The sequence below is a fragment of the Heloderma suspectum genome, chromosome 1 (assembly GCF_057233095.1).
Source record: "Heloderma suspectum isolate Gila_16-S chromosome 1, 16-S_ref, whole genome shotgun sequence".
Taxonomy (NCBI): domain Eukaryota; kingdom Metazoa; phylum Chordata; class Lepidosauria; order Squamata; family Helodermatidae; genus Heloderma; species Heloderma suspectum.
In genome coordinates, this window is record NC_139458.1 from 387,841,945 (window position 1) to 387,854,962 (window position 13,018).

The following is a 13,018-nucleotide window of genomic DNA, read 5'->3' on the forward strand; positions in this document are numbered from 1 at the left end:
AATGTCAGAGTCATTCTATTTGTTGAATGCGTTGTTAATTATTGTCAGAATCTGATATTGTGTGTATCTCTATTTATAAATGGTATCTTTTCACTCTAGCTGCACATCCCTGACCCTTGGGCCCAGCTGTGATCGCTTTAAGTTGCATATTCCATATGCTGGAGAAACACTGAAATGTAAGTGTCCAAACTTTAAAATAATCTTCTGAGGCTCTTTTCTGGATGCTTCAAGTTCTGAGACTAGGCTGATGGTGACTGGGGAAAAGGCCATTTCTGTTGCATTGCCCAAGTAGTGGAATGCCCCCCTTAGGGTGGCTTGCCAGATGCCTTTATTCATCTGGAGTTTTTATACTGGTTAACTGTGTTTTAGCTGTTGTGGCTCTTTATCATTCACTTCTGTTAGTAATGTGTTTATTGTTTATACACTGATTGTTTAAAAAATGTAATCTGCCCTGTGAGTTGTTAAAATGAAGCGTGGAGTAACAAATGCTTTAAATAAATAATGTAAAGATGCATTTCAGCCTTATATTTTTCCTGGTAGCCATAGGCAATGAGAACATGCATGCAGGTGAATGCATATTCCATGCAGGAGTGTGCCCACCATAGAAACCAAGTGGGCTGTTGAAGGGGGCACACGTAGTCCTCCATGCTCGGTACGGAAATGTAGCAGGCTGCTGCAGTAGGAACAGAGCTTTCAGTTTCTCCTCAGCCATACCCCAACAAAGTTAGTAATTTCTTCTTTAGCAGGCTAGTAATGCTTAGCTTATTTACAAGGCTAATGTATTTGTCTCATTTCTGTTCACTTCTAAAAATAAAAATCTATCTTGTTGAGCCCCTTTACCAATTGATTAGTCAGTGCTGTTCAGTTGAACTAAATTATTGTAATCACTATGTGCCTCTGGCTCAGTAGATTGTCATGGACTTTGTTCTTGTGGATTCTCCCCCCCACACACACTTCTTTTTACCTTCCTCCTTTACCCTCAACTAAGACTTTCTGGCTCTATGGATAGCCATTGGACCGAGAAATGCCCAACTTGAACAGAGGAGCTCCAGCAGCACTCCTACTTGAGCTATGGAGACTGGATGAGGGAAGGAAGACACTCCAAGACCAATTCTCCCCTTCCATGCTGTCCTTTTAAACTGTGAGGGCTAATCTCATTTGCAACTGAAATAATCCAATTTTCTGTGTGTAAGGGGTAGTTGATCTTACAGTTACCTTCCTGTTGGTTCTTCTATTTCACTACACAGCAACAGCAGCTGAGGGTTTTAAAAAATCTGCTGACTTCCTGCCTGAGCAGGAAACCCAGTAATGTCTTTGTTGGGGAGAGAATTGACCTTGCAGGATATGTGCTCAAGTCCTCTATCCTATGAATTCCTGAGAGGGGAAGGAATTGGTCTTGGGAGGCTCAATTGCTTCCTTCAGCCTAACTGCAAGCCCTGGAACTGAGGGCTTGCACCTGCATGCTGTTCTCTGCTGTGCAGCCCTTGGTCTCTGATGGTTTGTGGTGTGGGTGTATGTGAGAGAGAAATCCATGCGATTGCTTCATACCTCACTTCCCCCCTTTTCCTCCCAGGATCAACCCTGCCTTCTCTCTGGCCCCACTGAGTACCATATTACTACAGGAGTTTATCGTTATATTAGCTTTTCTGAATGATTTTTGTGAACAGTGTTTTTCGAATGGTGAAGGTTTTCTTACAGTGACATAATGAATTAGGTGTCTGTCCTTCTGTATAAGGAGTCTGTTGGCAAATCTCAAAGACTGCATTGCTCATATGCATAGGCATTAGTCCGAAGCCGACAATAAATTAAGAAAGCTTTTTGAAGTCAGTGGGAGAAAGTAAGTGGGAAGTGGTCAGTGAATCACCCCCTAAGCTGCAATCCTAACCCATTAAATCAGTGGTGGAAACGTCTAATTTGGCGCAGTTAAGATGGCATCTTACATGATGTAGTAGAATTTGGTTTTGTGGGTTACCACTTCTAGAGTTCATTCTGTTGCCTATATGTGATTTGCTATGTTACCTGGAGATCTTTGAAACTGTTAATTGTTCAAGTCAGATGTTCTTATGGAAGAAACATGGCACCAGGAAACAAAAAGATGCAAGTATAGCTTTTATGTCATCTTGTACTGCATGTGTTAACAATAGTTTGATGTTGGAAAATGGCCAGATGTGCTAATCATTTTCCAAGGAAGGCAGTTTTCCAGAATACAGCTTATACTAGGCTGTATTGGTAGCCAAGTAATGGATTCTGGCATATCTGTAGGTGGCTTGTCTAGAAGGGACATGACAGTCATTTAGTCCAAACTCCAGCTCTAAGATAGGATCTGGATATGCTCATGCCACAGTAGTGAGGTAACACAACTACACAATCCTTCATCCAAAAAAGTTAAATAAAATCAGATAGTTCAAACAAAATGAGCCATGCCTCATATTAATAGGCAGGGCAATCCTTGATCAAATATGGCAACTGTGGGTGACATCCTTGGACTGTATGTTCACATAGTGGTTTGTTTAAAAAATCCAGCATTTACTCTGTGGAAGATGGTCTAGCCACTTTCAGATGGCTATTGATGCGCTTGATAGTTATCTTTTAGTTGTATGAATCTGGACCTCTCTTATGTCCTTTTTGTTTGAGGATTTTATTCCCAGTGATCTGGCAGAAAGGGGGATATAAATGTAATAAATAAATATAAATTAAACATTCAAAGGTTCTCTGGTTTGGGGCTCCCAAGCCTCTGCTGTTCAAGTGCTCTGCAAGGACCTCTAATTGGCTAGCCTCTGACAATGATGAGTTATTTCTAGGATGGCTGAAAACAGGGATTTGCCCTGTGCTAGTTGGACCACGTTACTAGGTCATCCAGTTTCTTGTATAGTATGAAATAGCTTTGCACACTTGTATCTGAAAAAGGACATACTTTAAACCAATGTAAATTGCAAATGGAGCTCCCAGTTTTTCTTCTATTTCTATCTGCACTCGTGATAGCTCAGAAGACAAAAGAACAATTTTGGTATCCATTTCAATCTGTCGGGATCCCTTTCAGTCCTGCTTTAGGCCTGATTTGGGGGCAGAAACTGCCTTGAATTACCTTTGCCGAGAGAGAGGGGGGGGGAGGGAGAGTGTGAGAGGGAGGGAGGGAGAGGGAGAGGGTGTGTGAGAGGGAGGGAGGGAGAGGGAGAGGGTGTGTGAGAGGGAGGGAGGGAGAGGGAGAGGGTGTGTGAGAGGGAGAGAGGGAGAGGGTGTGTGAGAAGGAGGGAGGGAGAGGGAGAGGGTGTGTGAGAGGGAGGGAGGGAGAGGGAGAGGGTGTGTAAGAGGGAGGGAGGGAGAGGGAGAGAGTGTGTGAGAGGGAGGGAGAGGGGGAGGGAGAGAGTGTGTGAGAGGGAAGGGGAGGGAGAGGGGGGGAGGGAGGGAGAGAGAGGGAGGGAGAGCGAGAGAGAGAGAGTGTGGGAGTGGGTGTGAGTGGGAGGGAGGGAGGGAGTGAGGGAGGGAGTGACAGAGAGAGAAAGTGTGAGTGACAGAGAGTGAGTGAGAGTGAGTGAGGGAGTGAGAGTGAGGGAGGGAGGGAGGGAGGGAGGGAGGGAGAGTGAGTGTGAGAGGGTGAGAGAGTGAGTGTGAGAGGGTGAGAGAGAGAGAGGGTGAGAGAGAGAGGGTGAGAGAGAGAGGGTGAGAGAGAGAGGGTGAGAGAGTGAGAGAGTGTGAGTGAGTGTGAGTGTGAGTGAGTGTGAGTGTGAGTGAGTGTGAGTGTGAGTGAGTGTGAGTGAGTGTGAGTGAGTGTGAGTGAGTGTGAGAGAGTGTGTGAGAGAGTGTGTGAGAGAGTGTGTGAGAGAGTGTGTGAGAGAGTGTGTGAGAGAGTGTGTGAGAGAGAGTGTGAGAGAGAGAGAGAGAGAGAGAGGGCGAGTTCAACCTTGTTGGTTTTCTTGGACCTCTCAGCACCTTTCGGTAGCATCAGCCATGCTATTCTTCTGGATTTGCTGCCCGGGTTGGGGGCACAGTTTTACAGTGGACCCATGCCTACTTGGATGGCTGTTTCCAGAAGGTGGTGCTGGGGGATGACTGCATTGTTCCATGGCAATTGCATCATAAGGTTTGCATGTCTTTATTTTATCCCCCATGCTATTCAACATCTACTTGAAACTGCTGGGTGAGGTTATTTACAGAATGTAGATTGAGATGTACCTCTCCTTTTCATCTAATCCAGGTGAGGCAGTGGATGTCCTGAATCTATGCCTGAACAGGCAACTGGATGAGGGCCAGTAAACTGAAACTCAGTCCAGACAAGATGGAGGTACTGTTAGTGGGTGGTTCATCTGCCCAGTTGGGTGATGATCAACTGGTTCTGGAGGGGATTGCACTCCCCTGAAGTATCAGGTGAGCAGCTTGGGGGTGCTCCTGGATCCATCACCATCACTTGAGGCCTTTCATCAGCTTAGGTTGATATACCAGCTGCAACACTATCTGGACAGAGATAGCCTGGTGACAGTTATCCATGCTCTGGTAGCCTCTCGGTTAGATTGCTGGAATGGAAACTTCAGTTAATCCAAAACAGAGCTGCTAGGCTACCAACTAGGACTGGTTGAAACAAATGTGACACCAGTGCTTCATCAGTTGCACTAGCTTTCAGTCTGTGTGTGGGCCCAATTGAAAGTGTTGCCTTTAAAGCCTAAAATGGCTTGGGACCAAACATGTGGGAGGAGATGTTCTAAAGGAACGTCTCCTCTCATATGTACCTGCCCAGACCCTTAGGTCATCTTTGGAGGCCTTCCTCTGGGTGCTACTTCTGAATGAAGTTTGGTGGATGTTTACAAGAGAGAAGGCATTCCAGTTGCGCTGCCGCAATGATGCAATGCTTTTCCAAAGGAGACTTGCCTGGCACCCACACTGTTGTCTTCACCTGGTGCTGAAAAGATATTTCTCCCATGCCTTTTAGATTGTAGATTTCTATTATTGTGAGGCCTTTTGAAACTTTTTGGTTATATTGTTCTTAACTTGTATTATCATGTGAGCTACCCTAAGAACTTTTTGTTACAGGGCAGCATATAAACATCATAATAAATAATTAATTTTGTGTTAGAAGCTAGGATTGGATTTTTGAATTGTCAGCGAAAGGCAACTGGAAAGCCAATAGTTAATATATATTTTTAATGCATAAAAGCCTACTTGTTCTTTAAATGCACCATTTTATAAGAGGATCATGTGTAGCATTTGTTACACAGTTCAAAAGTTGAGTTTACTTGTCCTAGGTACTTGAGTGAGAGCATTTTTCTAACTGTGTAATACCCAAAAAGATGTTTTGTGAACAGTAGTTGAAACTCTTGAATTACTGTGATGTTGAATGGTTTGCCTTGGATTCGTACTGAGATCATTCTGTCGTTTTTGAGATTGTACCCCAGTACTGCTTTTCCCACCCTTTTGTTGACTATGAGTGCTACTCCATTTCTTCTAAGGGATTCTTGCCCACAGTAGTAGATATGATATTGTCGCCGTGTTTATTTAACTTATATGCAAAGTACATCATGAGAAACGCCGGGTTGGATGAATCACAGGTTGGAATTAAGATTGCCGGGAGAATTATCAACAACCTCAGATACGCAGATGATACCACCCTAATGGCAGAGAGCAAAGAGGATCTAAAGAGCCCCTTGTTGAGGGTGAAAGAGGAGAGTGCAAAAGCTAGTTTGAAACTCAACATTAAAAAAACAAAGATCATGGCCTCTGTCCCCCTCACTTCCTGGCATATAGAAGGGGAAGAAATGGAAGCAGTGACAGATTTTACTTTCTTGGGCTCCAAGATCACCGCAGACGGTGATTGTAGCCATGAAATTCAAAGACGCTTGCTCCTTGGGAGGAAAGCTATGGCAAACCTAGACAGCATAGTGAGAAGCAGAGACATCACCTTGCCGACAAAGGTCCGTCTAATCAAAGCTATGGTTTTCCCAGTAGCAACGTATGGCTGTGAGAGCTGGACTATAAGGAAGACTGAGCACCGAAGAATTGATGCTTTCGAACTGTGATGCTGGAGAAGACTCTTACGAGTCCCCTGGACTGCAAGGAAGTCAAATCAGTCCATCCTAAAGGAAATCAACCCTGAGTGCTCATTGGAAGGACAGATACTGAAGCTGAAGGTCAAATATTTTGGCCACCTAATGCGAAGAGAAAACTCTCTGGAAAAGACCCTGATGCTGGGAAAGACTGAAGGCAAAAGGAGAAGGGGACGGCAGAGGATGAGATGGCTAGATAGCATCACTGATGCAATGAATATGGACTTGAGCACACTCCGGGAGAGAGCGCAGGACAGGAAGGCCTGGTGTGCTATGGTCCATGGGGTCACAAAGAGTCGGACGCGTCTGAACGACTGAACAACAACAAGTTGAAACTCTTAATATCTGATGTCACAGAAGATGTTTGTATTGTTTGCAGAACAATCCTAATGATTGGTTTCAATGAGCAGCTAAAATATAGGTGGCATGGCTCCATGCATATATATGATGAATAAAAAGACTTAAGATGGGTGAAGATTTGTATGACAGTCACAGTGCATCTCTTAAATCTAAGAATATTGGATGTATGGCATCAAGAGTAGTGTATCTTCCTGTATTAAATGTTTTCATGGTGATAGCACTGTAAAATGGACAAGAGGGACTGAGGTTGACGTACTTTAATTTTCCATTTATAGTATATATTAACTTCTGAGAAACATGCTTTAGGGTATGAATCTACTCTGTTGCTGAAATCATGTGCACATGTACTTCGGCATAAACCCTCATGAACTCAATGAGAGTTACTTTTGAGGAAACATAGGTAGGGTGGGCAGTATGTCTTCCCTTTTCTCCCTTCCCTGGCCAGCCACCTTTTATTAAGGTGCCAAATCATGCTCCACTTTCTAACCTGCAAGAATTTTACGAGATTGCTAAATGTATATGTTTCACAAGGTGGCACAGCAGTTTGACTGGCAAGGCAGAATTTAAAAAACATGTTAAATATTGCAAATGCAGATCATGTAAAGCATGCAAGAAAAAATTGAATATTCTTGTAATTCTGTTGAAAGGATAATTTCTACATACTAAACCTTTGTAGAAGATTGCTTTAAGTTTAATTAAAACTAGCAAATTACCTTGTAGTATCCTGCATGGCAATTAATATGAATAACAAGGGAGCTATTCCGGTACAGGGGATAGAGTGTTTGGACTTGGACTGGAGAGACCTGGGTTCAAATCTCTGGTCATCCATGGAACGATCTAGGGCACCTTTCGTTGGTAGCTTTCTAACCTACCTCACAAGGTGGTTGTGAAGCTAACATAGGATAATCCTCCTGTATGTTGCTTTGAACTTCTTGGAGGAAGATGCAAATGAGCTGAACAAAATATAAAAATAATTAGAAAGCAGCAGTTGGGACTTTTCCTATGATAACTTATGTCCGGCCCTTATAATATGGCATCAACACTGAAAGTATTCTTCAGTGTTGTGAATATAATTTCCTGATATTCCTGTTGTATGTTTACAAATACATACTATGCACAAGCAGCATGAAGGCTTTTGAGTGAGAGCCACACAAAAGGAAAATGGCATATGTGGTAAGCTGTGATTGGACAGAATAAAGACTGAAAGCTATGGGAGTGTAAAAGTAATACAGCTTCTGATAAATAGCAAATGAAATGGGCTAATATTTTAAGTGTTATAAATTATAGCATAAAACAGATTTGTGGCTCAGAGGAAAACGTCTGTTAATGGTCAAAAGACATTGATAATGGCCACAAGTGGAAACTGTTTCTGTAAGACCGCAGCATACAGGAACACCAAACATCCTGTTGCTAGATATGTGGCTGTTATCTTTCATGAGCAGAATAATTCTATGAAGAAAGGCCACAGAATGTTGTAATAAGTAAAAATTGAATATCCATAGTTTTGTCTTCTGAGGATGGTGCTGAACATAAGCTGAAGTGCCTGCTTCCTTTGTGGCTACAGCTACATCCTCTTTGCAAGAGATCAGGTTTTTGCAGATCATCCATCACAACAGCTGCCATGCTACAAATCCAGGTAGTCTGTTCTGGTGCATTAACCATTTACTGCACAGTCAGTCTGTTTTCCCATAATATTTTGAAATAGTCGCCTTTTTCTCCCAGCTGAAGTCATTGGTGAAACTGAATTTGCAATGTTTGGAATTGATTTGTAGCAACACAGTGAAACTTACTGAAGTTGATCAATAGTTCACACTTTTCTATAGCTGCTTAAACCTTCCTTGGCTTTCAGATGTGAACATATACTTTCAAATTGCCACTTCTATTGTTACGTTGGTTTCTTACTTGCTGTTGTTGTATAGTCTCTCGAAGTCCATCAAATACTAATTTTGCTAAAACAGCAAAGAGCCATGTGGCACGTTAAAGACAAACAAATTTATTCTGGCATAAGCTTTCATGGACACTGCCCAGGTAGACAGTGTCCATGAAAGCTTATGGCAGAATAAATTTGTTAGTCTTTAAGGTGCCATATGAGTCTTCGTTGTTTTTGCTTCGTTGTTTTTGCTACCCCTCTGGTGATTTTGCTAAGACTATCAATCATCTTTATGACCCTATGAAGTGAGAAAGCTAGGCCTAATTCAGATGTAATTTAGTTTATATTATAGTTTGTTTATATCCCACTTTTCTGTTAAAGCAGCTTGTGATAGAAAATACAATATGATAAACAACATAAACAATTAAAAGAGGACATAATTAGTATGGTAACAAGAAGCACCTGAATTGTGATTTAAGTGCTGCTTACAAACCAGGATCAGATCCTGGTTTGTAAGCAGCATTTAAACCACAGTGTCCTTGTTTCAACAACACAGGAAACAGTAGTTTAACAAATCATGATATCTTCCTTGAGAGTAATCTTCCATTACTCTCTTACTCTTGCAAATTCTACAGTTCTCTAAGACATTACAGAGGACCTGTGCTCAAAGCACCCTCAAATGGCTAGTGTGATTTGGCCATGTTTTTGCAGCTGTTTGCTGGGCCACTCTCATTTGAGCGGGTGTGTAGCTATCCTGAAAAGTGTCAATCAGCCAAGTTCCTTCTTATGCTTCTTAACATCTATGTTTATTTTGTGGAAGACACCACAGTAAGAAACTGAGAGTATTTGTGGTACAAGTGTTTCTTATATACTGGATCTATTGCTATGCTCTTGTAATAGATTTAGGGAATTAAGTGCCAGGTGTTGCAGTTTACACATGAGATCATGCAATTTGAAGGTAAAAGACAATGCCTTCTGAAGAAGAATGCTTACAGCCAAGTAAGCTTTCTATTTTCAGCCATGGGTTAGAGGTTAGAGGTCTGGAAGTAAAACCTTTAAAAGAGAATATTGCAACTAACACTTCACCTTATGGTGCTGACACCTGCAGTACCTTTTCAATGAGTGGTTTAATTTTCATGAACTGGTTAAAGATTTTCATATCTCTCTAGACGGGGGGGGGGGCATTTTTGCCCCCTAGACCCCTCCCAGGCTCCCTCATGGGTGCTGCAAACAGGAGGGGGGATAAAAAATAAATAAAAACAAAATTGTGTCCAGAGCTCCTATGGAGAGCCAAAAGGTTCAAAATTAGCTGCATTCTGGATCAACTGCTGCTTCCAGGTGGTCTTCAAATGCAGTCTTGTGGCATTCTTATTATAGGTACATGTATATTTCATATTTTCATATATTTATAACAACACAACAATAACAAACACACAATACACATACACTAAAATATCTCTTTAAGATTGTAAGATATCTACCTTTGGCTTTGCTTACACAACAAATGCTTATTATTATTCTCTAGTTCTTATCTTAGTTGTATATCATACATTGAGTTCACAGACACTATCTCATTTCTCTCCTATTTTTAACAACAACCACAAAGAGAACCATCTTGAAGTTCAAAATACACATACATGGATATCATTTTTCTCTCTTTCTTGTGCAAATTCTATAAAAGGTTTCCAATCTAACATAAATTTAGTTGTTGATCCTTCTTTAATTATAATAGTAAGTTTTGCGATCTCTGCCAGCTCCATAATTTTCATGATCCACTCACTCACAGTTGGTATTGTTTCATTCTTCCACTTTTGTGCATACAATAACCTTGCAGCCATTGTCATGTAGAGAAAGAGGGCTCCCCCCCTTCTCTTTTACGTGTTTATCTGTTAGTCCCAATAAAAAAGTTTCTGGCTTTAATTCTGTAGTAGTCTTTAATATTCTTTGAGCTAAAGACTGTATTCGTTTCCAAAATGTTTTTGCTTTTTTACAAGTCCACCATAAATGATAAAACGTTCCCTCTTGATCTTCACATTTCCCAGATACACTTTTATACATTTTAGACAATTTAAACGGTGACATATACCATCTATACATCATCTTATAAAAATTATCTTTAAGACTTGTACATAAAGTAAATTTTAAATCTTTTCCCCACATACTTTCCCACTCCTCCATTGATACATTATGACCAACATTTTGTGCCCATTTTATCATACAATCTTTTACTTGTTCATCCTATGTCTCATACCATAACAGTAATTTATACAATTTAGCAATAACATGTTCATTTGTACACAGTGTTGTTTCAAACTCAGATTCTGTTTGTTCAAATCCACCATTTTTCTCATCTATTTTAAAACTTTCTTTAATTTGCAAATATGAAAACCACTGACATACATTACCTTCTTCCAATAAGCTTTCCCTTGATTTTAACTTATAATCCCCTTGTGACAGTTCCAGTAAATCATTATATCATATCCATTTATGCGTGCTATCAAATTCTCTTCTATGCATTGCTTCTTGTGAAGATATCCAACGTGGTATTTTTTGGTAGAACCTTAATGTATATTTATTCCAAATTCTTAATACAGCCCTTCTTATACAGTGATTATTAAAATCTACATTAACTTTTGTTTTATCGTACCACAAATAACCATGCCACCCGTATCTAAATTCATGTCCTTCTAGTTCTAAAAGTCTTCTATTTTTCAACATCACCCATTCCTTCATCCACATCAAGCAGCAGGCAGAAAAATAGGTTTAAAATCTGGTAATCCCAAGCCACCTCTTTCCTTTGCATCTTGTAAATTTTTTATTTTAACTCTTGTTTTTTTTGCTTGCCATATAAACGTCCTTATATCTCTCTGCCACTGCTTAAAAGGTAAATCTGATGTAATGTATATTTCATATTAAATTGTATCACAGCATCATAATTATGCATTTTATTTTAGATCCGTATTTTAAGGAACTAAAAAGGATAATTAAGAAATAGCTACTCCTTCTGAGCTGAGATTTGGGAAACTTTTTGGAAAGGTGTAGAATTCTTATATAAAAGTTCCAATGGAAAACAGGCCTGGTTTAGTGTTACAAGAACAAATGACAGCAAGCTTCAGGCTCATGCACTTCCTCTCTCATCCTCTGGCATGGCTATGGGGTGAAGTTTCCATGAAGCGTTTGTTTCCATTTTAGTTTAGCCACAGCCTTTTGTATCATCTGAACCACTGAAAACCTGTGGTTAATCTGAACTATACTTTGCTGAAACAAGCCAACTTCTAACCACAGTTTATGTAGTTGGCTTGTTTCTACTAACCATAGTTAAGATTAGCCACAGTTTAGGGCAGGGATGCAAAATGTCGCTCAGTCTGAGGGTCGAATTCCATTTCTGAGAAGCTTTCGAGGGTTGCATTCTAGTGGTGGGTGGGGCCAAAGGCAAAAGAGGTGAGGCCAAACATACCAGCATATTTTAGCTTAAAGCTTTTCCTGCCAGCAACAAAGTTTTAGGAGAGGCATTTCAGCCTTTTAGAATTGGGAAAATACTGCACAGAAGCAGGGAAGCCTCCAAATGATTGGTGGTTAGGGAAAGGGGTTGGGCTAGGAGAAGGCGGTGTGGCCATCTGGGGAACCCTGGAGGGCCAGATTTGTGTGTTGTCCCCCCCTCCCCCGTTTAGGGTTCAGATAAAAGGCTAAACTGTGGCTAATGTGAAATGGAAGCAGAAGCTTCTGGTCTCTTTATGGTCATGCTGGAGGAGGAGGGGCGGGGGAGTAGATGAGCTCAAGGCTCACTGAGACTCATTCTTGTCCAATTGCAGCAAGAGTATATTGACCGTACTTCCTCTGGCAACAATTAAGATATTTTCCTTGTTTGCTTGTTTTAGGGGATATAATTTTTAATGCCCACTACCCAGAATTGCCACCTGACTTTATCTTTGGAGAAGATGCTGAATTCCTGCCTGATCCATCAGCCTTACATGTGAGTACATTAATGTTTGTGTGCATTTATATCAGTACACACAGCCATGGCCTAGAGCTCTGGAATGAGATGTATTGGTCCACCTTTTTGTAGGTTTTTAGAAGACATGCAAAGCTTGCCTACTCCAACAGGCATTTTGTGGTGGGGTTCAGTTGATTATTTGTTATTCTAATTGTTAGTGGATATCCTGATGGATTTTAATATGTTGTGTATTTTAACTGTGTTTTGCTAATGGTGCGATTGAATGGTTTTAGTTCTTACTAACTACCTTGACCTTTTTCTTGCAGAAGCAAGCTAAAAATAAATAAAAAATAAGCACGAAATAAAAGAAACAGAAGATAGGCTGTACAAAAATTTGCTCAGCTTGCAGAGATTTTCATCTTGTATTTTCACTGCTGTTGGAGTGTATGCACATTATTTTACTCTCTAATGTAAATATAATTTTATCCCTACATTATTTGTGCTGGAGATAATTTTGCCCAGCGCAAGATTAGATGTTGTGCAATATGCTTTTTGGAATTAGCTTTAATGCTGTTGTGTATCAAATATAGTATCTTCCCTTAACAAAAGAGTATGGACAGGGACATAGCCACAGAGGGACTGGGGTGGGCTGCCCCTATCAGAAAGGTTCCAGGTCCTTTCCTGAATTTACAGGCTGCTTTTTAAAATGAAAGTCTCTAGTCTTTGTGAAGATGTTAAGAAAGCATGAAGGCACAGTTCTACCTAATTGCTCAGTTAAAACAAAACTTGCTCTTGCCTTTCAGGGCTCTGGTTAATGAA

At 40.8% G+C, this 13,018-nt stretch overlaps 1 protein-coding gene across 28 annotated transcripts in view; it reads left to right on the forward strand.

Annotated features, from left to right (window-relative positions):
- The window catches only part of BABAM2 (BRISC and BRCA1 A complex member 2), a 205,778-nt gene that overhangs the window by 8,977 nt on the left and 183,783 nt on the right, over positions 1-13,018 (forward strand). For 27 of the 28 annotated variants that reach the window (XR_014786900.1, XR_014786899.1, XR_014786894.1 and 24 more), the window contains 2 exons: positions 100-176; positions 12,144-12,238. Coding sequence is in view for 19 of the 28 variants with exons in the window: in XM_084828564.1 (XP_084684690.1) it covers positions 100-176; positions 12,144-12,238 (172 nt within the window). In the remaining 9 variants the exon portion in view is untranslated. Of the gene's footprint in view, positions 1-99; positions 177-4,281; positions 4,366-12,143; positions 12,239-13,018 lie in introns of those variants that run through there. The other variant, XM_084828570.1, reaches the window with a different exon arrangement.